We start from the raw sequence: 26016 nt of genomic DNA on the forward strand, positions 1-26016 counted from the left end.
CAAAACATACAGCATGCTCTTTGAAACACCCTCGTTATAAGACGTGTAAATAACGTCGCTTGGAGTAATGAATAAAGAATCCATACAAGTAAGAAACGCTCTCAACAGAAGGGCACTGCAGCACAATCAATCAATGTTTACTTATATAGCCCTAAATCACCAGCGTCTCAAAGGGCTGCACAAGCCACAACGACATCCTCGGCTCAGATCCCACATCAGGGCAAGGAAAAACTCAACCCAAAGGGATAACAATGAGAAACCTTGGAGGGGACCGCAGATGTGGGGACTAGGGATGTCCGATAATATCGGACTGCCGATATTATCGGCCGATTAATGCTTTAAAATGTAATATCGAAAATTATCGGTATCGTGTGTACACGGACGTAGGGAGAAGTACAGAGCGCCAATAAACCTTAAAGGCACTGCATTTGCGTGCCGGCCCAGTCACATAATATCTACGGTTTTTCACACACACAAGTGAATGCAACGCATACTTGGTCATAAGGTTACACTGAGGGTGGCCGTATAAACAACTTCAACACTGTTACAAATATGCGCCACACTGTGAACCCACACCAAACAAGAATGACAAACACATTTTGGGAGAACATCCGCACCGTAACACAACATAAACACAACAGAACAAATACCCAGAAACCCTTGCAGCACTAAGTCTTCCGGGACGCTACAATATACACCCCCCACTACCCCCCCTAAATACCCTCCCCCAACCCCGCCCACCTCAACCTCCTCATGCTCTCTCAGGGAGAGCATGTCCCAAATTCCAAGCTGCTGTTTTGAGGCATGTTAAAAAAAATAATGCACTTTGTGACTTCAATAACAAATATGGCAGTGCCATGTTGGCATTTTTTTTTCCATAACTTGAGTTGATTTATTTTGGAAAACCTTGTTACATTGTTTAATGCATCCAGCGGGGCATCACAACAAAATTAGGTATAATAATGTGTTCATTCCACCACTGTATATATCGGTATCGGTTGATATCGGAATCTGTCATTAAGAGTTGGACAATATCGGATACCGTCAAAAAAGCCATTATCGGACATCTCTAGTAGGGACCCTCCCCCAGTGGACGTCGAGTGGATTTATCATAATATTTCAGTGTCTTTGCTTGTTTTTTTACTGTTTGCATTAAGGCCGTCAACAAAGAATTAGCCACACCATTTTATAAACCGCAGGATTCAAAGCGTGGGGAAAATAGTGGCTAATAGTCCAGAATTGACGGTATATATTTTTCTTAATTTTTTTTTCAGGCTGCTGGACCTCCCTAGAAGTCCTTCATTCAACAATACACCTAAATGCAGTTGAACAGAAAATGGTCTTCCTCACAGAGTTTTAAAATGGTCTTTGTTGAGGGTTGAGGTACTGTAGCAAAATGAAAAAAATACCGAGTTCCCTCATTTCACGTGAGAATGATTGTGGGACTCCACCTGGAGAGAACCTATGCCGAAGAACATCTGCTGTTTAAGAAAGGGTCTATACGTTTGACAATTCAAGCACTCTGTGTTTGTTTTCCTTTCGCCTGCTGTTCAGTTTTAAACCTCAGTGCTTCCTTCTGTCCACATGATCCACTGTGGGGTTTCCAGCGTGCACTATCACGCCACAGCTGCACCTGTTTCCTCTTGCTTTTTTGGCCGCTTCACTACACTTTTAGTCTTCCTGGTCTACAATATCTCACCGTTTTGCCTGTCCCAGTTTTTTATGGCCTTGCCTATCGCTGACAATGCTGTTCAGTATTCCCTAACTTGTTTTGCAAGGGCAGTAAATGTGTCCATTGTTGTCCATTGGCAGCCACTGCTTGTGTCCATCACGCATTTGACTGCTTGGTGTTTGTACGGACAAAGTTTAGTGCCATAGCAGCATTAGATATGAATGCCTGTTTTGTGATGCATTGAGACCTATTTTTGTATATTCAGGGTTTGCATTTACAGTCAGTACAATTTATTAGCAACACTATTTCCTGGCTGAGGTAACACACCGTGTTTTTCAACCACTGTGCGAGATACAGTCTGGTGTGCCGTGGGAGATGATCTAGTTTCACCTATTTGGGTTGAAAATATTTTTTGCAAACCAGTAATTATAGTCTGTAAATCAGGGGTGCTCACACTTTTTCTGCAGGCGAGCTACTTTTCAATTGATCAAGTCGTGGGGATCTACCTCATTCATATATATCATTTATATTTACTTATTTATGAAATATATGTTTTTGTTAATAAGTTAAAGGTGTTTAATGATAATACAAGCATGTTTAACACATAGTTAATATTGTTAATAAATTAAAGGTGTTTAATGATAATGCAATCATGTTTAACACATAGTTAATATTGTTAACAAGTTAAAGGTGTTTAAAGATAATACAAGCATGTTTAATACATATATTTAATATTGTTAACAAGTTAAAGGTGTTTAATGATAATACAAGCATGTATAACACACATATAGTTAATAAGTTAAAGGTGTTTAAAGATAATGCAAGCATGTTTAACACATATAGTTAATATTGTTAATAAATTAAAGGTGTTTAATGACAATGCAATCATGTTTAACACATAGTTAATATTGTTAATAAATTAAAGGTGTTAAATGATAATACAAGCATGTTTAATACATATAGTTAATATTGTTAATAAGTTAAAGCTGTTTAAAGATAATACAAGCATGTTTAACACATATAGTTAATATTGTTAACAAGTTAAAGGTGTTTAATGATAATACAAGCATGTTTAACACATATAGTTAATAAGTTAAAGGTGTTTAAAGATAATACAAGCATGTTTAACACATATAGTTAATATTGTTAACAAGTTAAAGGTGTTTAATGATAATACAAGCATGTTTAACACATATAGTTAATATTGTTAACAAGTTACAGGTGTTTAATGATAATACAAGCATGTTTAACACATATAGTTAATATTGTTAATAAGTTAAAGGTGTTTAAAGATAATACAAGCATGTTTAATACATATATTTAATATTGTTAACAAGTTAAAGGTGTTTAATGATAATACAAGCATGTATAACACACATATAGTTAATAAGTTAAAGGTGTTTAAAGATAATGCAAGCATGTTTAACACATATAGTTAATATTGTTAATAAATTAAAGGTGTTTAATGACAATGCAATCATGTTTAACACATAGTTAATATTGTTAATAAATTAAAGGTGTTAAATGATAATACAAGCATGTTTAATACATATAGTTAATATTGTTAACAAGTTAAAGGTGTTTAAAGATAATACAAGCATGTTTAATACATATAGTTAATATTGTTAACAAGTTAAAGGTGTTTCATGATAATACAAGCATGTATAACACATATAGTTAATAAGTTAAAGGTGTTTAAAGATAATACAAGCATGTTTAACACATATAGTTAATATTGTTAACAACTTAAAGGTGTTTAAAGATAATACAAGCATGTTTAACACATAGTTAATATTGTTAATAAATTAAAGGTGTTTAATGATAATGCAATCATGTTTAACACATAGTTAATATTGTTAACAAGTTAAAGGTGTTTAAAGATAATACAAGCATGTTTAATACATATAGTTAATATTGTTAACAAGTTAAAGGTGTTTAATGATAATACAAGCATGTATAACACATATAGTTAATAAGTTAAAGGTGTTTAAAGATAATACAAGCATGTTTAACACATATAGTTAATATTGTTAATAAATTAAAGGTGTTTAATGATAATGCAATCATGTTTAACACATATAGTTAATATTGTTAATAAATTAAAGGTGTTTAATGATAATACAAGAATGTTTAATACATATAGTTAATATTGTTAATAAATGAAAGGTGTTAAATGACAATACAAGCATGTTTAATACATATAGTTAATATTGTTAACAAGTTAAAGGTGTTTAAAGATAATACAAGCATGTTTAACACATATAGTTAATATTGTTAACAACTTAAAGGTGTTTAAAGATAATACAAGCATGTTTAACACATAGTTAATATTGTTAATAAATTAAAGGTGTTTAATGATAATGCAATCATGTTTAACACATAGTTAATATTGTTAACAAGTTAAAGGTGTTTAAAGATAATACAAGCATGTTTAATACATATATTTAATATTGTTAACAAGTAAGAGGTGTTTAATGATAATACAAGCATGTATAACACACATATAGTTAATAAGTTAAAGGTGTTTAAAGATAATACAAGCATGTTTAACACATATAGTTAATATTGTTAATAAATTAAAGGTGTTTAATGATAATACAAGAATGTTTAATACATATAGTTAATATTGTTAATAAATTAAAGGTGTTAAATGACAATACAATCATGTTTAACACATATAGTTAATATTGTTAACAAGTTAAAGGTGTTTAATGATAATACAAGCATGTTTAATACATATAGTTAATATTGTTAACAAGTTAAAGGTGTTTAATGATAATACAAGCATGTATAACACATATAGTTAATAAGTTAAAGGTGTTTAATGATAATACAAGCATGTATAACACATAGTTAATATTGTTAATAAATTAAAGGTGTTTAATGATAATGCAATCATGTTTAACACATAGTTAATATTGTTAACAAGTTAAAGGTGTTTAAAGATAATACAAACATGTTTAACACATATAGTTAATATTGTTAATAAGTTAAAGGTGTTTAAAGATAATACAAGCATGTTTAACACATATAGTTAATATTGTTAACAAGTTAAAGGTGTTTAATGATAATACAAGCATGTTTAACACATATAGTTAATATTGTTAACAAGTTAAAGGTGTTTAAAGATAATACAAGCATGTTTAACACATATAGATTCCTTTCTTTCATGAAGACAAGAATATAAGTTGGTGTATTACCTGATTCTGATGACTTGCATTGATTAGAATCAGACAGTGGTGCTAAAAACGTCCGCATTTTCGAATGGAGGAGAAAAAAAGTCCTCCTTTCTGTCCAATACCACATGAAAGTGGTTGGTTTTTGGCATCTTGTTTGTCCAGCTTCCGTACTCCTTTGTATACACTTTGCAAGAAATACATTGTCGGCAAACTCCGTAGCTTGCTAGCTTGTGCACGCCAGCTTTCTGAGACTCTTATTTTGGTAGCGCAACTGTGCAGTCGGTCTTTGGAGTTTTGACGACAGGTACGGCGCCAGAGTCTGTTGAAATAAAGTGTTTCTCGCCTTCCAGTCGGTAATTTTAATGAGCTGGCAGCAGCCGGCGTCATCTCAGAAGACCCTCGGGTGCCGTGAATGTCAATCAAGTGACGAAAGTGACGTCATAGTGAAGATTTATGATCGCTCATTTTTAGGACTATTTTTTTAATGCCTGGCTGGTGATCGACTGACACACCCTCCGAGATCGACCGGTAGCTCGCGATCGACGTAATGAGCACCCCTGCTGTAAATGATGTGTTGTTGTTGAGTGTCGGTGCTGTCTAGAGCTGGGCAGAGTAACCGTGTAATACTCTTCCATATCAGTAGGTGGCAGCCGGTAGCGAATAGCTTTGTAGATGTGGGAAACAGCGGGAGGCAGCGTGCAGGTAAAAGGTGTTTAATGCTTAAAGGGGAACATTATCACCAGACCTATGTAAGCGTCAATATATACCTTGATTTTGCAGAAAAAAGACCATATATTTTTTTAACCGATTTCCGAACTCTAAATGGGTGAATTTTGGCGAATTAAACGCCTTTCTATTATTCGCTCTCGGAGCGATGACGTCGCAACGGGAAGCAATCCGCCATTTTCTCACTTTCGTCGGTGTGTTGTCGGCATACTTGCCAACCCTCCCGGATTTTCCGGGAGACTCCCGAAATTCAGCGCCTCTCCCGAAAACCTCCCGGGACAAATTTTCTCCCGAAAAACTCCCGAAATTCAGGCGGACCTGAGTGACGTGTTGACAACACACAACAACAGTGTCTACCGTAAAGCAGTTCGTCTGCCGTAAACAGCAATGTTGTGACACTTTTAAACAGGACAATACTGCCATCTACTGTACATGCATATGTGACCCACCCATAATGTGTCACATTTTTGTGTTGATTTATTTATTTTATTTTGTGGTTTGAATTCGTTTTTGGAGCTGTCATTACACATTTATCAGTATTCACATTGGTCAGCAGGGGGCAGTAGGGCGTTTCTTCCCAATTGAATGCTATCACCTGCAGACCAGAAGTGTCTTGTCATTCTGATGAGCGCGACCAGTCTGTGAACAATTGAGACGTCCTGTGTGCTTTTTCCTCCTGTATAACAGGTTAGTTTTGGTGATTCTGCTGGGCCAGAGACAGGAGCAGACCCAACAAATTTATTTAATAATTATTTATTATTATTTATTTAATAATACCACCTTAACATTTGACAACCAAACAATTACACAAGGTGAATCAGTAAAGAATCTGGGTATTATCTTCCACCCAACTCTCTCCTTTGAGTCACACATTAAGAGTGTTACTAAAACGGCCTTCTTTCATCTCCGTAATATCGCTAAAATTCGTTCTATTTTATCCACTAGCGACGCTGAGATCATTATTCATGCGTTCGTTACGTCTCGTCTCGACTACTGTAACGTATTATTTTCGTGTCTCCCTATGTCTAGCATTAAAAGATTACAATTGGTACAAAATGCGGCTGCTAGACTTTTGACAAGAACAAGAAAGTTTGATCATATTTCGCCTATACTGGCTCACCTGCACTGGCTTCCTGTGCACTTAAGATGTGACTTTAAGGTTTTACTACTTACGTATAAAATACTACACGGTCTAGCTCCGTCCTATCTTGCTGATTGTATTGTACCATATGTCCCGGCAAGAAATCTGCGTTCATAGAACTCCGGCTTATTAGTGATTCCCAGAGCCCATAAAAAGTCTGCGGGCTATAGAGCGTTTTCTATTGGGGCTCCAGTACTATGGAATGCCCTTCCGGTAACAATTAGAGATGCTACCTCAGTAGAAGCATTTAAGTGCCATCTCAAAACTCATTTGTATACTCTAGCCTTTAAATAGACCCCCCTTTAGACCAGTTGATCTGCCGTTTCTTTTCTTTTCTCCTCTGCTCCCCTCTTTCTTGTGGAGGGCGGGGGGCACAGGTCCGGTGGCCATGGATGAAGTGCTGGCTGTCCAGAGTCGGGACCCGGGGTGGACCGCTCGCCTGTGCATCGGCTGGGAACATCTCTGCGCTGCTGACCCGTCTCCGCTCGGGATGGTGTCCTGCTGGCCCCACTATGGACTGGACTCTTACTATTATGTTGGATCCACTATGGACTAGACTCTCACAATATTATGTCAGACCCACTCGACATTCATTGCATTCGGTCTCCCCTAGAGGGGGGGGTTACCCACATATGCGGTCCTCTCCAAGGTCTCTCATAGTCATTCACATCGACGTCCCACTGGGGTGAGTTTTTCCTTGCCCTTATGTGGGCTTTGTACCGAGGATGTCGTTGTGGCTTGTGCAGCCCTTTGAGACACTTGTGATTTAGGGCTATATAAATAAACATTGATTGATTGATTGATTGATTGAACAAAGCAACCAAAAGAGCCGCCCAGTGTCCATTCCGCATGGATGAGCGAGGTGTTTGATACCTTCTCATTCAGCCAAGACACTGTGAAGCTTGTCCGCAGCCCTGTCTCTTCACCCGCATCTCCTCCGGTCTCTCCGGTGTGGCAGAGACCCGGAGCAGCTGGTCTCCATGTCCAAAAGGCTCCCGGGAGGCAGATCCAGAAGCCCACAAAAAGCACCACGAAAGTGACAACAATTAACATTTATTAACACATTTGTACAGAATACTGGTACCGGTATTGATTCCCATGTACCGGAAATTGGTACTGTATGGATTTGAACTTACATCTGCACAATAGAAGATCAAAGTCCTCTTGCTGTTTATGTAGATGTGCTTAATGTTGAGTGTAGGTGTGCATTATGAAAGTGTGACCCAGTTCATTCCACAAACTGGCTATTTGTTGATGTAAATAGAGGTAAGAAACAAAACAACAAACCGATGATGAAAGGCTTTGTGAAAATATGCCTCTTCATGGCTCTAAATGATACACGGTGGTGTTTTATTCCAGACTATTCAAATCCATTAAGAACTGAAGAGTGCCTTTATATGTATTTCATCTGCACAAAAGGAGACGCTGCTGTATATCCACTTTGACCAGTTATGCATTTCCTGTGTTTTGGTTTTGGTTTTTTTAGAATATGGAGGCTTGGGACTGGACTTCAGCTACAGTGTTGCAGTGTCCGAGGAGCTGGGCAACATCCGCTGCGGAGGCATCCCCATGGCTATCGGCGTTCAGACCGACATGACCACTCCGGCACTGGCTAGGTAACAATTCTGTAAACCTTGATCCAGCCTCAATCCCTTTGTTTTGTACCATCCGCCTTTGTGAAGATGCACATTTAGCCCGTGGAGCTAATCTGCCGTCAATGCGGACTACTCGTACTCTGAGGATTACAAACACCACCATCTTGTCCCCTGTACATGCAGTGTTTCCCACACATTCATTTATTTGTGGCGGCCCGCCACGAAAGAATTACGTCCGCCACAAATGGATTTTTCGGCTTTTGACTCGCTCGACCGCTCATAAAAGCAATGGGACTCTGTCTGTGAATGTTGCTTGTAGTTACAACTCCGGTGCAGTAGGTGGCGGTAGCCTACTATGCATTGTAACTCCGCCAATAGCACTTAATTCACCTGGTGGGCCAGAAGAAGAAGAAGAAGAAGAAGAAGAAGAAGACGGCGGAGTAAAAGAACGGACGGACGGGATCAAAATACGAGGGTAATATAGGTTGTAGTACTCAGTGGCCTAGTGGTTAGAGTGTCCGCCCTGAGATCGGTAGGTTGTGAGTTCAAACCCCGGCCGAGTCATACCAAAGACTATAAAAATGGGACCCATTACCTCCCTGCTTGGCACTCAGCATCAAGGGTTGGAATTGGGGGTTAAATCACCAAAAATGATTCCCGGGCGCGGCGCCGCTGCTGCCGACTGCTCCCCTCACCTCCCAGGGGGTGATCAAGGGGATGGGTCAAATGCAGAGGACAAATTTCACCACACCTAGTGTGTGTGTGACAATCATTGGTACTTTAACTTTAACTAGGTAGATAAGTTATAGCTGCATCGCTCGCGGCTCGTCATATATTTAACGTTAATCCGCGATTTCACCGAGCGTTTCACTCACGGTGAGCAGCCTGACGCTGCTTCATTAACACCGCCGCTGTTGTCACGTCACGTGTTACCATAACGACGAGCTAACGTGTCCAGGTTATAACCCTGTTGTCAATAAACACACGTGGAGACGGTGCTTCAGATACTGCATTAATAATGAAGTTAAATTGTCCACTGTCCACTGCAGCATGTGAATGCAATGAAAAGAATAAAATCTGAGCCAACCAGCTGTTAAAATGTTGTCCAGGTTAATGTTTTGGCCATTAAAGGCCCTTCATTTCAAGATTTCAACTGTGATCGGGCTTTAAACAGGTGGCTGACGTGTAACTCAGGGGTGCTCACACTTTTTCTGCAGGCGAGCTACTTTTCAATTGATCAAGTCGTGGGGATCTACCTCATTCATATATATAATTTATATTTACTTATTTATGAAATATATGTTTTTGTTAACAAGTTAAAGGTGTTTCATGATAATGCAAGCATGTTTAACACATATAGTTAATATTGTTAATAAATTAAAGGTGTTTAATGATAATACAAGTATGTTTAATACATATAGTTAATATTGTTAACAAGTTAAAGGTGTTTAAAGATAATACAAGCATGTTTAACACATATTGTTAATAAATTAAAGGTGTTTTATGATAATACAAGTATGTTTAATACATATAGTTAATATTGTTAACAAGTTAAAGGTGTTTAATGATAATACAAGCATGTTTAACACATATAGTTAATATTGTTAACAAGTTAAAGGTGTTTAAAGATAATACAAGCATGTTTAACACATATAGTTAATATTGTTAACAAGTTAAAGGTGCTTAAAGATAATACAAGCATGTTTAACAAATATAGATTCCTTTCTTTCATGAAGACAAGAATATAAGTTGGTGTATTACCTGATTGTGATGACTTGCATTGATAGGAATCAGACAGTGGTGCTGATAACGTCCGCATTTTCGAATGGAGGAGAAAAAAAGTCCTCCTTTCTGTCCAATACCACATGAAAGTGGTTGGTTTTTGGCATCTTATTTGTCCAGCTTCTGTACTCCTTTGTATACACTTTACAAGAAATACATTGTCGGCAAACTCCGTAGCTTGCTAGCTTGTGCACGCCAGCTTTCTGAGACTCTTTATTTTGTTAGCGCAACTGTGCAGTCGGTCTTTGGAGTTTTGACGACAGGTACGGCGCCAGAGTCTGTTGAAATAAAGTGTTTCTCGCCTTCCTGTCGGTAATTTTAATGAGCTAAATATGTACATAAAGTGTTGTACTTATATTCCAACTCCGCGTTCTTCTTGGTCATTGCCGCTGCCGCCGTCACCCCCCGCACCCCGACCACACCACCACAAATAGATGCCTGTCCTGTGGGAAAGACTGACATGCATATGTTGTGACCCTATTCCGCCCAAACTTGCCCTTGTGTTGTCTTATTTGAAAGGGGTACATATTATACAGTTGGCAAAATAATTGCACATTCCTTGAAACGATCCGAAGATCTCTGCAGCGTCGCTACTTGTAGCGAGCTATTGCCCAACACTTACGAACAGATGGATTTATTCAATAATGGAAGCCTCAGAGAAAGTTGTCTCGAGCAGATATTGTGAGTTTGTATACTAAGTTGGACAGCTCAAGACTTAGCAAAATAACAGTGAAGACCAAAGATAATAACATACAAATTTGGGGCTAGTACATTGTACTTGAGGAGGCTACGCCGGATAGTCGAACCTCGGATTCAGGAGGAACAGTGTGGTTTTCGTCCTGGTCGTGGAACTGTGGACCAGCTCTATACTCTCGGCAGGGTCCTTGAGGGTGCATGGGAGTTTGCCCAACCAGTCTACATGTGTTTTGTGGACTTGGAGAAGGCATTCGACCGTGTCCCTCGGGAGGTCCTGTGGGGAGTGCTCAGAGAGTATGGGGTATCGGACTGTCTTATTGTGGCAGTTCGCTCCCTGTATGATCAGCGTCAGAGCTTGGTCCGCATTGCCGGCAGTAGGTCGGACACGTTTCCAGTGAGGGTTGGACTCCGCCAAGGCTGCCCTTTGTCACCCATTCTGTTCATAACTTTTATGGACAGAATTTCTAGGCGCAGTCAAGGCGTTGAGGGGATCCGGTTTGGTGGCTGCAGGATTAGGTCTCTGCTTTTTGTGGATGATGTGGTCCTGATGGCTTCATCTGGCCAGGATCTTCAGCTCTCACTGGATCGGTTCACAGCTGAGTGTGAAGCGACTGGGATGAGAATCAGCACCTCCAAGTCCAAGTCCATGGTTCTCGCCCGGAAAAGGGTGGAGTGCCATCTCTGGGTTGGGGAGGAGATCTTGCCCCAAGTGGAGGAGTTCAAGTACCTCGGAGTCTTGTTCACGAGTGGGGGAAGAGTGGATCGTGAGATCGACAGGCGGATTGGTGCGGCATCTTCAGTAATGCGGACGCTGTATCGATCCATTGTGGTGAAGAAGGAGCTGAGCCGGAAGGCAAAGCTCTCAATTTACCGGTCGATCTACGCTCCCATCCTCACCTATGGTCATGAGCTTTGGGTCATGACCGAAAGGACAAGATCACGGGTACAAGCGGCACAAATGAGTTTCCTCCGCCGGGTGGCGGGGCTCTCCCTTAGAGATAGGGTGAGAAGCTCTGCCATCCGGGGGGAGCTCAAAGTAAAGCCGCTGGTCCTCCACATCGAGAGGAGCCAGATGAGGTGGTTCGGGCATCTGGTCAGGATGCCACCCGAACGCCTCCCTAGGGAGGTCTTTAGGGCACATCCAACCGGTAGGAGGCCACGGGGAAGACCCAGGACACGTTGGGAAGACTATGTCTCCCGACTGGCCTGGGAACGCCTCGGGATCCCCCGGGAAGAGCTGGACGAAGTGGCTGGGGAGAGGGAAGTCTGGGCTTCCCTGCTTAGGCTGCTGCCCCCGCGACCCGACCACGGATAAGCGGAAGAAGATGGATGGATGGATGGACATTGTACTTGTAGTACAGATCTGGGCAAAATACGGCCCATTAAAATTTTCAATCCGGCCCGTCGGACGTTCTACATAGTTTTTTTTAGACCTTTAACACCAAAACTGTATGATTTTGTTTCTAAATGTAAAAGACTTCCTTGTGGTCTACATAACATGTTATGGTGGTTCTTTGCTCAAAATGTTGCATAGATGTTGTTTTACACCATACTTGCCAACCCTCCCGAAATTCAGCGCCTCTCCCGAAAACCTCCCGGGACAAATCTTCTCCCGAAAATCTCCCGAAATTCAGGCGGAGCTGGAGGCCACGCCCCCTCCAGCTCCATGCGGACCTGAGTCCGCTTTCCCACAATATAAACAACGTGCCTGCCCAATCATTATAACTGTAGAATGATCGAGGGCGAGTTCTTGGTTTCTTATGTGGGTTTATTGTTAGGCAGTTTCATTAACGTCCTCCCAGCGCGGTAACAACACACAACAACAGCAGTCACGTTTTCGTCTACCGTAAAGCAGTTCGTCTGCCGTAAACAGCAATGTTGTGACACTCATAAAAACAGGACAATACTGCCATCTAGTGCATTTGATGAAAGCACTTTTGTGCGTGCCACACAGCAATGCATCATCAGAGAGGGTGTTCAGCATGGTTAGAAAAATAGTGACAGAGAATAGAACAAGGATGGACAATTCAACCCTTAACTCAACAATGAGTAGATGAGTGTTATGTGTGTGTATATGTGTAAATAAATGAACACTGAAATTCAAGTATTTCTTTTATTTTTATATATATATATATATATATATATATATATATATATATATATATTTATAGCTAGAATTCACTGAAAGTCAAGTATTTATATATATATATATATATATATACACATATATACATATATATGTGTATATATATATATATATATATATATATATATATATATATATATATATATATATATATTTAAAAAAAAAAATATATATATATATATATACATACATATATGAAATACTTGACTTGGTGAATTCTAGCTGTAAATATACTCCTCCCCTCTTAACCACGCCCCACCTCCACCACCCCCCGCCCCCCACCTCCCGAAATCGGAGGTCTCAAGTTTGGCAAGTATGTTTTACACATCATCTTCAAGTCACTTTCTGACAGTCTCTTTTTTTGTGGGCGGTCTTATTTACGTGGCTCACCTTCGACAGCGTCTTCTCCCCGTCATCTTTGTTGTAGCGGTGTAGCGTGCAAGGACGGGAGTGGAAGAAGTGTCAAAAGATGGAGCTAACTGTTTTAATGACATTCACACTTTACTTCAATCAATAACGGAGCAGCCTCTCCTCATCCGTAGCTCACTAGTGCAACAACAACGCCCGAAATGTGTACCGTGAAAAACCATCCGACCGGAACTCTCTAATAACTAAAGTTTCTTGGGTGAATAATGTAAACTCACTACACCGGTATGTTTTAGCGCTTTCATGGCGAGTTTACTGACAGATATAAGTAAGAACTTTACACTACTTTATATTAGAAATGGCAACAGCGGAGGATGAATGTCACATAACAAGAAGATCGAGAAAAAAAAGAAGAAGTTTATCGACTACAAAGGCGGATGTGTGCAATTTTTCAGGACTTATGCAGATCCCAAATACAGATCAGCAGGTCCCAGAAGGTAAGAAAAGTTGTTTTTGCATAATATTGCCAAACAAAACACCAGACAATATGTCTTACCTTATACACACACCATAATAATACTCCTATGTTGAAGCACAGTACAATCCATCAAGTGGTGTGGCTTCATAGCTTACCAAAGTCCTACTAAAACATTTTGATAGATTTTTGAGCGCTGTATGTAATGTTTAATATTTTCAATGGAACATATAACATTTTGGTGTTTACTGCCATCATATTGCAGTTTACACGTATCTCTTATGTGTGACTGCCATCTACTGGTCACACTTATCATTTCACCATGTACCAAATAAAATAGCTTTGAGGTCGGTAAGCACAACCAGAATTACTCCGTACATTAGGCGCACCAGGTTTTTAAGTGCGCCTTGCCTTATAGTCTGGAAAATACGGTACCCTATGGACCCAAACATAAGACGGTAGTGTTTTCCCTTGACGCAAGTCTGAAAAATATGATGATATTTGGGTCTTAAATAGAAGAATAGAAAGATGGACAAGTCCATTACATTTGTTGTCCTGCTTTTGTTTGTGACACTCAAAATGACAGTCTGTTGTTTGGCCTTTAATTAAAGACAAACCCCTCTGGGTGTGATGTGATGGAATACGTCTTAGAAATCTAACTTTTTTCTGGCTGTGTTGTTGCAATAAAGTGACTGCTGGGGACACAAGACGGCGCTCACAGACACAGACCGTCTCAAGAGTTTAATTAGGGGAACAGTTGGAGCCTGAAAGGAGGTTAAAACATTAGAACAGCCCAAAAAGTAGATCATTACCTCCATCGTGACAAGGGTGTCTTTAAGTGCATTGTTTTGTTTTTGTGCCACGTTTGAATGTCAACTTTGTGTGTTCATGCAGGTTTGGTTCAGCTGAGCTCAAGCAAGAGTTTCTGCTTCCCAGCATCCTGGGGGACAAAGTCGCCTGCCTTGGAGTTAGCGAAGTCGGGGCGGGTTCTGATGTGTCAAGTACGTACCACTCTTCTAAAGGCTGGCTTGATGTATACCAGAGGTGTCAAACTCACATCTGGCCTACCGTGTCATTTTATGTGTCCCGCCAAGGCCTGGAAATAATTTGAGTCTATAAAGTACCGTATTTTCCGGACTATAAGGCGCACTTAAAATCTTTTTTTTCCCCTCAAAACTCGACGGCGCGCCTAATGTTCAGAATAACTCAAAGCACATTTATTTGGTACATGGTGTAATGATGATTGTGACCAGTAGATGGCAGTCTCACACAAGCGATACTATCGATCTATTGTCGAGGCGGCTGATTGGAGCTGTGGCCGCAAGGTAGTTGGTGCTTGTCGTGGCGGTAATCCTAGAACCCGTTGGTGGACACCGGCAGTGAGGGATGCCGTCAAGCTGAAGAAGGAGTCATATCGGGTTCTTTTGGCTCATAGGACTCCTGAGGCAGCGGACAAGTACCGACAGGCCAAGCGGTGTGCGGCTTCAGCGGTCGCGGAGGCAAAAACTCGGACATGGGAGGAGTTCGGTGAGGCCATGGAAAACGACTTCCGGACGGCTTCGAAGCAATTCTGGACCACCATCCGCCGCCTCAGGAAGGGGAAGCAGTGCACTATCAACACCGTGTATGGTGGGGATGGTGTTCTGCTGACCTCGACTGCGGATGTTGTGGATCGGTGGAGGGAATACTTCGAAGACCTCCTCAATCCCACCAACACGTCTTCCTATGAGGAAGCAGTGCCTGGGGAGTCTGTGGTGGGTTCTCCTATTTCTGGGGCTGAGGTTGCTGAGGTAGTTAAAAAGCTCCTCGGTGGCAAGGCCCCGGGGGTAGATGAGATCCGACCGGAGTTCCTTAAGGCTCTGGATGCTGTGGGGCTGTCTTGGTTGACAAGACTCTGCAGCATCGCGTGGACATCGGGGGCGGTGCCACTGGATTGGCAGACCGGGGTGGTGGTTCCTCTCTTTAAGAAGGGGAACCGGAGGGTGTGTTCTAACTATCGTGGGATCACACTCCTCAGCCTTCCCGGTAAGGTCTATTCAGGTGTACTGGAGAGGAGGCTACGCCGGATAGTCGAACCTCGGATTCAGGAGGAACAGTGTGGTTTTCGTCCTGGTCGTGGAACTGTGGACCAGCTCTATACTCTCCGCAGGGTCCTTGAGGGTGCATGGGAGTTTGCCCAACCAGTCTACATGTGTTTTGTGGACTTGGAGAAGGCATTCGACCGTGTCCCTCGGGAAGTCCTGTGGGGAGTGCTCAGAGAGTACGGGGTATCGGACTGTCTGATTGTGGCAGTCCGCTCCCTGTATGATCAGTGCCAGAGCTTGGTCCGCATTGCCGGTAGTAAGTCGGACACGTTTCCAGTGAGGGTTGGACTCCGCCAAGGCTGCCCTTTGTCACCGATTCTGTTCATAACTTTTATGGACAGAATTTCTAGGCGCAGTCAAGGCGTTGAGGGGATCTGGTTTGGTGGCTGCAGGATTAGGTCTCTGCTTTTTGCAGATGATGTGGTCCTGATGGCTTCATCTGGCCAGGATCTTCAGCTCTCACTGGATCGGTTCGCAGCTGAGTGTGAAGCGACTGGGATGAGAATCAGCACCTCCAAGTCCGAGTCCATGGTCCTCGCCCGGAAAAGGGTGGAGTGCCATCTCCGGGTTGGGGAGGAGATCTTGCCCCAAGTGGAGGAGTTCAAGCACCGATCGACAGGCGGATCGGTGCGGCGTCTTCAGTAATGCGGACGCTGTATCGATCCGTTGTGGTGAAGAAGGAGCTGAGCCGGAAGGCAAAGCTCTCAATTTACCGGTCGATCTACGTTCCCATCCTCACCTATGGTCATGAGCTTTGGGTTATGACCGAAAGGACAAGATCACGGGTACAAGCGGCCGAAATGAGTTTCCTCCGCCGGGTGGCGGGGCTCTCCCTTAGAGATAGGGTGAGAAGCTCTGCCATCCGGGAGGAGCTCAAAGTAAAGCCGCTGCTCCTCCACATCGAGAGGAGCCAGATGAGGTGGTTCGGGCATCTGGTCAGGATGCCACCCGAACGCCTCCCTAGGGAGGTATTTAGGGCACGTCCGACCGGTAGGAGGCCGCGGGGAAGACCCAGGACACGTTGGGAAGACTATGTCTCCCGGCTGGCTTGGGAACGCCTCGGGATCCCCCGGGAGGAGCTGGACGAAGTGGCTGGGGAGAGGGAAGTCTGGGCTTCCCTGCTTAGGCTGCTGCCCCCGCGACCCGACCTCGGATAAGCGGAAGAAGATGGATGGATGGATGGACATAAGCGATACATGTAGACTGCAATACGACTCATGTTTTTGTCAAATTTTAACGATTTACAGAACATGTGTGAGCCGATAACTATACACATTACTACATATACCGTATGGCCTAGTGGTTAGAGTGTCCGCCATTGGCGTTGTTAGGCCTATTTTAAAATATTCTTAAGCCCCCCCTCAATAATTTGGTGTTTTTTTGGGGGTTTTTTACAAATAAATGCCGACATATTCATTATAAAGTGGCCCAAATATGAGTTTAAATAAATAATCATATAACCTGTTATTATTCACTCAGTTTCCCCTCACTTTGTAGCATAAGGTAGAGAGCCCCTTTAGTGCGTCGGTATCCAATCCATTCCACTTGTTCTTATAGAAAATGCCCACATCACTCAAATTCCAGCCCGCATTTTCTCTGCGACCTTGCTTGCGGTCCTGCAGGTGTACGAAGCACATTATCTTCCCTTACAATGAGTTAAGCTGCACAAAACCTTGTGTGTGCAATTGTAAATAATTTATTTTTTAAGTTTTGTGTTTCTTGTAGAATCTATATAAAGTAATATACATTAGCCTATTGTTAAAATAATGAAAAAAACACCATTAAATACATTTGTTTTATTGTATTGTTACATTAATAGCTGTTTTATTATTATAGGATGGCTTGTTAAACATTTCATAGGATTTTCAGAGGGAGGAAAAACCAAGACATTTAATATAAAATGTAAAATGAATAAATACATAAAAAGAAAAAGGAAAAAAATGGTTAAAAGCCATCGTCCCGGGGAGCATTTCATTTCGTACCGTGCATTTTTTTTAAAATAATAATAATAACAATGAATAATTTCTAAGTCTTTGTTAGCCGTTTGTGAAGTTTTGTGCTCGTGCGTAACATTCGCTCGCATCCTGTGCATCTCCTGGGAGCAAAGCCCCCCCTGTCCTTAAAAGCTAGTGACGCCCCTGGTGTCCGCCCTGAGATGGGCAGGTTGTGAGTTCAAACCCCGGCCGAGTCATACCAAAGACTATAAAAATGGGACCTATTACCTCCCTGCTTGGCACTCAGCAAGCAACATTTGGGGGGTTAAATCACCAAAAATTATTCCCGGGCGCGGCCACCGCTGCTCACTGCTCCCCTCACCTCCCAAGGGGGTGATCAAGGGTGATGGGTCAAATGCAGAGAATAATTTCGCCACATCTAGTTTGTGGGTGACAATCATTGGTACTTTAACTTTAAAATATTTCAGGCTATAAGATGCACTTAAAATCCTTTCATTTTCTCAAAACTCGACAGCGCACCTTATAACCCGGTGCGCCTAACGTACGGAATAATTCTGGTTGTGCTTACCGACCTCGAAGCTATTTTATTTGGTACATGGTGAAATGATAAGTGTGGCCAGTAGATGGCAGTCAAACATAAGAGATATGTGTGGACTGCAATATGACTCAAGTAAACAACACCAACATTTTATATGTTCCATTGAAAATATAGAACATTACACACGGCGCTCAAAAATGTTTTAGTAGGACTTTAGTAAGCTATGAAGCCACACCGCTTGATGGATTGTACTGTGCTTCAACATAGGAGTATTATTATGGTGTGTGTGTATAAGGTAATCTGGCGTTTTGTTTGGCATTATTATGCAAAAGCAACTTTTCTTACTTTCTGGTATCTGCTGATCTGTATTTGGGATCTGCATAAATCCTGAGAAATTGCGCGCATCTGCCTTTGTAGTCCGATACGCTTCTTCTTTTTCTCTATCTTCTTGTTATGTGACATTCATCCTCCTCTGTTGCCATTTCTAATATAAAGTAGTGTAAAGTTCTTACTTATATCTGTCAGTAAACTCGCCATGAAAGCGCTAAAACATACCGGTGTGGTGAGTTGACATTATTCACCCAAGGAACTTTAGTTATTAGAGAGTTCCGGTCGGATGGTTTTTCACGGTTTTGTTGTTGCACTAGTGAGCCACGGATGAGGAGATGCTGCTCCGTTATTGATTGAAGTAAAGTCTGAATGTCATTAAAACAGTTAGCGCCATCTTTTGACACTTCTTCCACTCCCGTCCTTGCACGCTACACCGCTACAACAAAGATGACGGGGAGAAGACGCTGTCGAAGGTGAGCCACATAAATAAGATCGCCCACAAAAAAGAGACTGTCAGAAAGCGGCTTGAAGATGATGTGAAAAACATCATCTATGCAACATTTTGAGCAAAGAACCACCATTACATGTTATGTAGACCACAAGGAAGTCTTTTACATTTAGAAAAAGAAAAAAAATAATATGAGTCCTTTAATGCGCCTTATAATCCGGTGCGCTTTATATATGAAAAAATTAATCGGCAGTGCGCCTTATAATCCGGTGCGCCCTATGGCCCGGAAAATACGGTACCTTTATCTTCGCTTACTAAATGTATTCGTTCTCCATTTGAGAAAAAACAAATACATACGGACTGCATGAAATGTCATCTTTTTTCAACTTTAATATCATTCATTGCAAGTGTTGCGTTTTGGACCAGTTGTTCCTCCCAGGGAATTCAAGTCACAATTCGCTCCCAAGTTCTTTCCGACACTTAAAGCTGAGTTGAAAAACCACCAGAGACAGAATAGGTATTTTGTTGTATATTCTCAAAGCTTTGCCAATATACATTTTGATTGAGACCAGTCTTATCCTAGAACATTCTATTGCGCCCCCCAAAAATGGTCTGTCTTCCCAACGCCAAAAACCTCTCTTTCCTTCCCCCTCCCTAGCCATAACAAAAGCACAACGTCTCCCTAGCCATAATACATTCCAAAGAACTCACAGTTAACACACACAGTTTGCTTGCTGACAGAGCATCAAGAGAAGAAGTGGAAAAGACGAGCTGTTTTCAAATATGACAAAGAAATGGAAGAAGTACAACTTAAATTCGGATATATGTAAATATCTGCCTCCGACACAAGCAATACTGTTTCGTCACACTTTCCAAATCGTTTTTAGGGTTCAAGTAAAAACAAATACTGTAAATATGTTTGATCGATGACTTTAAAGCAAGTAATCCATCAAATTGTACACTGTGAAAATGATAGTCGATTTTATGGCGAAATTGACCTTGTTTTTTTCCAGCATGTTACTCCACATTGGAAAAAATCTGTTGCTGTTTCTTACGGGAACGTTTTTTTGCCCTAAAATCTACGCTTGTTGTTTTTACCGTGTGCTATTATTAACTGAAAAAGGGTAGCGCAATTTGTTGACGGTAAAACACTGGCAGCTCTGTTGCCAGAATCAGGCCCGGCCCTAACCAATCTGGCGCCCTAGGCAAGATTTTAGGTGGCGTCCCCCCACATCGGCAGTGAAGTGTATATACTCACAAGAAACTGAATAGCTTTGTCTTTGACCTTTTTTTTTTTTACTTACAACTATACCTAATATATAAAGGGGTGGAAAAGTGACTATTACCTGCAGGGCAAACATTAGCTAACCAGAAGGCAATAATGTAAACAAAAAACACCTGCTTAAAAGATCTAATACAACTGTCCCTGAGGAATGTAAGGTGGGAGTACTGTAATTACCTAACGTTACATTATTATTTTCCATAACAATTTAGCCCCCTCCACAATATTAACCCGACGTTAAAACAGAACTAGCTATTTATTGATTAGCAATTGCCGAATCATGTAACATTAGCTTAATGCTAAAAAGCCAGCTACTATCACATTCTGTAACAGACAAATAATTTCATGTAGGCTAACGTTACCTACCTGCTACCTCTGTCTTTTCTTGTTTCTCCTCCTCTTCTTTTCTCTTTTTTCTTCCCTGGGAACCTGACAGTTTTGGCCGTTTTGACATCTTGTGTTGATTTTTTGATGTGGTGACGTCCAAAAAGAGTCATGATACGGGAAGGGAGGGGGCGCACCGTGCGGGGGGAGGGGGGGGGGGCGTAATGTTGTAACAAATAATATTTCTATTAAATAGGCTTTACTTTGCATTTTAATTAACGTGGGATTATTTTTTGTATTTAGAAATAATAGTACAAACTTTTTTTTTTTTTCTCCAACATTTGTGGCACTGGCGTGGCGCCCCCTGATGGACGGCGCCCTTAGCATTTGCCTATACGGCCTATGCCACGGGCCGGCCCTGGCCAGAATTTGGAAAAAGCAAACCATAGTGGTACCGTTTTTGTTGTAAAAACTACCATAGATTTCACAGCACAATAAAGCCAATAATGCCATTTTTTTGTGGTCCTCTTTATTTAGAAAGGTATCGAAAAGTGTCGAAATACATTTTGGTACCTGGACATCCCTAATTTACAGTAATGTCTATTAATGTACTCTGTCCCTGTCAAATAAATGATTAAAGGGGAACATTATCACAATTTCAGAAGGGTTAAAACCATTAAAAATCAGTTCCCAGTGGCTTATTATATTTTTCGAAGTTTTTTTCAAAATTTTACCCATCACGCAATATCCCTAAAAAAAACCTTCAAAGTGCCTGATTTTAACCATCGTTATATACACCCGTCCATTTTCCTGTGACGTCACATAGTGAAGCCAACACAAACAAACATGGCGGAAAGAACAGCAAGCTATAGCGACATTAGCTCGGATTCAGACTCGGATTTCAGCGGCTTAAGCGATTCAACAGATTGCGCATGTATTGAAACGGATGGTTGTAGTGTGGAGGCAGGTAGCGAAAACGAAATTGAAGAAGAAACTGAAGCTATTGAGCCATATCGGTTTGAACCGTATGCAAGCGAAACCGACAAACGACACGACAGCCAGCGACACGGGAGAAAGCGAGGACGAATTCGGCGATCGCCTTCTAACCAACGATTGGTACCGTATTTTCCGCACTATTAGCCGCACCTAAAAACCACAAATTTACTCAAAAGCTGACAGTGCGCCTTATAACCCGGTGCGCTTTATATATGGATTAATATTAAGATTCATTTTCATAAAGTTTCGGTCTCGCAACTACGGTAAACAGCCGCCATCTTTTTTCCCCGTAGAAGAGGAAGTGCTTCTTCTTCTACGCAAGCAACCGCCAAGGTAAGCACCCGCCCCCATAGAACAGGAAGCGCTTCTTCTTCTACTGTAAGCAACCACCCGCCCGCGTAGAAGAAGAAGAAGCGCGCGGATATTACGTTTCATTTCCTTTGTGTGTTTACATCTGTAAAGACCACAAAATGGCTCCTACTAAGCGACAGGTTTCCGGTTCATGAAAAGACGCAATCTCTCCATCCGCACACGGACTACTATTTCACAGCAACTGCCTAAAGACTTTCAAGAAAAGCTGGCTACTTTCCGTGCATATTGTAAAAACAAGATAGCTGAAAAAAAGATCCGGCCAGAGAACATTATCAACATGGACGAGGTTCCACTGACTTTTGATATTCCTGTGAACCGCACTGTGGATACAACGGGAGCACGTACGGTGAATATTCGCACCACAGGGAATGAGAAGTCATCCTTCACTGTGGTTCTAGCTTGCCATGCTAATGGCCAGAAACTTCCACCCATGGTGATATTCAAAAGGAAGACCTTGCCAAAAGAGACCTTTCCAGCCGGCGTCATCATAAAAGCTAACTCGAAGGGATGGATGGATGAAGAAAAGATGAGCGAGTGGTTAAGGTAAGTTTACGCGAAGAGGCCGGGTGGCTTTTTTCACGCAGCTCCGTCCATGTTGATATACGACTCCATGCGCGCCCACATCACGCTGGTTTTTAATATATTATTAAAGTTTGACTGACCTATCTGACTGTTTTTTTGACATTCCTTTAGCGCAGTTAGATGCGGCTTATAACACGGGGCGGCTTATAGGTGGACAAAGTTTTGAAATATGCCGTTCATTGAAGGCGCGGCTTATAACCCAGGGCGCCTTATGGTGCGGAAAATACGGTATGTGTTTGTTTGGCATTAAAGGAAACTAACAACTATGAACTAGGTTTACAGCATATGAAATACATTTGGCAACAACATGCACTTTGAGAGTGCAGACAGCCCAATTTTCATCAATTAATATATTCTGTAGACATACCCTCATGTCAGCAGGCCAGGGAAGCTAGGGTGGATATTCTTCTCTTGATCATCTTCGGGACGGTGTGAGCCAAGACATCCAGGGGGGTTTAGCTCGCTCGTCTGCGGGAACAAACTGCCGCCATTGCTTGCCGTGCTACCGAGGTCCTTTGTCCCTGAATTGCTCACACACTCCGGCAGATTCAATGGGGGTCTGGCGGCAGATTTCTTTTGACTTTATGGTTGGAAATGCATCTGCTTTGAGTGTCGCAGGATATCCACACATTCTTGCCATCTCTGTCGTAGCATAGCTTTCGTCGGTAAAGTGTGCGGAACAAAAACGTCCAATTTCTTGCCACTTTCGCATCTTTGGGCCACTGGTGCAACTTGAATCCGTCCCTGTTGGTGTTGTTACACCCTCCGACAACACACCGACGAGGCATGATGTCTCCAAGGTACGGAAAACAGTCGAAAAAACGGAAAATAACAGAGCTGATTTGACTCGGGGTTTGAGAAAATGGCGGATTGCTTCCCGTTGTGACGTCATCGCTCCGAGAGCGAATATTAGAAAGGCGTTTAATTCGCCAAAATTCTCCCATTTAGAGTTCGGAAATCGGTTCAAAAAATATATGGTCTTTTTTTCTGCAACATCAAGGTATATATTGACGCTTACATAGGTCTGGTGATAATGTTCCCCTTTAAACAAATAAATTCATAACTTTTTGCTCATTACTTTGTTGATGCAATTACAAACTCAAGTCTTTTTGAATACGATGCCACAAACCTGGCACACCTATTTTTGGGCAGTTTTGCCTGCGGGCCCTTCGGCCGTTGTGGCTTGTGCAGCCCTTTGAGACATTTCTTTCTTTAGTCTATTTCGAACATGAACACACTTACAGCATAATACATCACACAATTTCGTATAATTTCACTTTACATCATGTCCGAAAGGGAGTAGGAAGAAGCTAAGCTTATTTAATTCTACCCCTTTCCCACTTCAGAGCGTTTACAAATATTTACATTCTTTTACTGACTTTTTTAATAGTAAAATGACATCCTTGAATCAGTAATACAACAGTTTTGTAATATATGATTAAGTCAGCCATTATTATTAACATACTGAGATGAAGAATATCTTATACCGTATTTTCCGCACCATAAGGCGCCCTGGGTTATAAGCCGCGCCTTCAATGAACGGCATATTTCAAAACTTTGTCCACCTATAAGCCGCCCCGTGTTATAAGCCGCATCTAACTGCGCTAAAGGAATGTCAAAAAAACAGTCAGATAGGTCAGTCAAACTTTAATAATATATTAAAAACCAGCGTGATGTGGGCGCGCATGGAGTCGTATATCAACATGGACGGAGCTGCGTGAAAAAAGCCACCCGGCCTCTTCGCGTAAACTTACCTTAACCACTCGCTCATCTTTTCTTCATCCATCCATCCCTTCGAGTTAGCTTTTATGATGACGCCGGCTGGAAAGGTCTCTTTTGGCAAGGTCTTCCTTTTGAATATCACCATGGGTGGAAGTTTCTGGCCATTAGCATGGCAAGCTAGAACCACAGTGAAGGACGACTTCTCATTCCCTGTGGTGCGAATATTCACCGTACGTGCTCCCGTTGTATCCACAGTGCGGTTCACAGGAATATCAAAAGTCAGTGGAACCTCGTCCATGTTGATAATGTTCTCTGGCCGGATCTTTTTTTCAGCTATCTTGTTTTTACAATATGCACGGAAAGTAGCCAGCTTTTCTTGAAAGTCTTTAGGCAGTTGCTGTGAAATAGTAGTCCGTGTGCGGATGGAGAGATTGCGTCTTTTCATGAACCGGAAACCTGTCGCTTAGTAGGAGCCATTTTGTGGTCTTTACAGATGTAAACACACAAAGGAAATGAAACGTAATATCCGCGCGCTTCTTCTTCTTCTACGCGGGCGGGTGGTTGCTTACAGTAGAAGAAGAAGCGCTTCCTGTTCTATGGGGGCGGGTGCTTACCTTGGCGGTTGCTTGCGTAGAAGAAGAAGCACTTCCTCTTCTACGGGGGAAAAAAGATGGCGGCTGTTTACCGTAGTTGCGAGACCGAAACTTTATGAAAATGAATCTTAATATTAATCCATATATAAAGCGCACCGGTCAGCTTTTGAGTAAATTTGTGGTTTTTAGGTGCGGCTAATAGTGCGGAAAATACGGTATATATAATATAATATAATATCTTATATATTTTCAATAAGGTTGAAAGTATTTCTCCTAATTCTTCTTCTTTGTACTTTGTAAGCACTATTCATTTGAAGAACCTCTTAAACTGGATCATATCTGTACAATGTTTAATCCATTCCATCATTTAATTCCACATACATTTGTGATTAAGGGCTATATAAGTAAACGTTGATTGATATGCAGATAATATACTGTGATGTATATCTGTGATATATATCACGAGACAGACTTAAGGCCGTATTGCCCATCCTTACTCTTGTTGTCAAGTCCTCTGCGCTTTTGTTCAAACTTGCAGACATTAAGACCAAGGCGGTGAGAAAAGGCGATGAATACGTGATCAACGGGGGCAAGATGTGGACCACCAACGGCACCCAGGCGGACTGGATGTGTCTCCTGGCCAACACCGGTGACGGACCCCCACACAGGAGCAAATCCCTTATCTGTTTGCCCATGGACTTGCCAGGTAGGCTCAGCACGAAAGCATTCTAACTTGTCACTGGTTGACTGGCGCCTCCCCCTGGGTAGGAGTCCACATTGCACGGAAGATTGGCAAACTGGGCATGTGGTCGTCAGACACGGCCGAGATCTTCTTCGAGGACGTGCGCGTTCCCTGCAAGAACGTCATCGGCCAGGAGGGCTTGGGCTTCACCTACCAGATGCTCCAGTTCCAAGAAGAAAGGCTCTGGGCTGTGGCCAATAGTGAGAAGCATTCATTTCCCACAGAATGTACATTCTCTGATGTGATGTCCTTGTAAACAGGGAGGTGAGC

At 41.8% G+C, this 26016-nt stretch overlaps 1 protein-coding gene across 1 annotated transcript in view; it reads left to right on the plus strand.

The window, feature by feature from the left end:
• Positions 1–26016, plus strand: part of LOC133621242 (probable acyl-CoA dehydrogenase 6) — a 109217-nt gene that overhangs the window by 68218 nt on the left and 14983 nt on the right. Inside the window, exons 3-6 of the mRNA XM_061983238.1 lie at positions 8205–8334; positions 14673–14779; positions 25543–25710; positions 25773–25946. Of these exons, the coding sequence (XP_061839222.1) occupies positions 8205–8334; positions 14673–14779; positions 25543–25710; positions 25773–25946 (579 nt within the window). The remainder of the gene's footprint in view (positions 1–8204; positions 8335–14672; positions 14780–25542; positions 25711–25772; positions 25947–26016) is intronic.

This window comes from Nerophis lumbriciformis, linkage group LG21 (genome assembly GCF_033978685.3).
Source record: "Nerophis lumbriciformis linkage group LG21, RoL_Nlum_v2.1, whole genome shotgun sequence".
NCBI lineage: Eukaryota > Metazoa > Chordata > Actinopteri > Syngnathiformes > Syngnathidae > Nerophis > Nerophis lumbriciformis.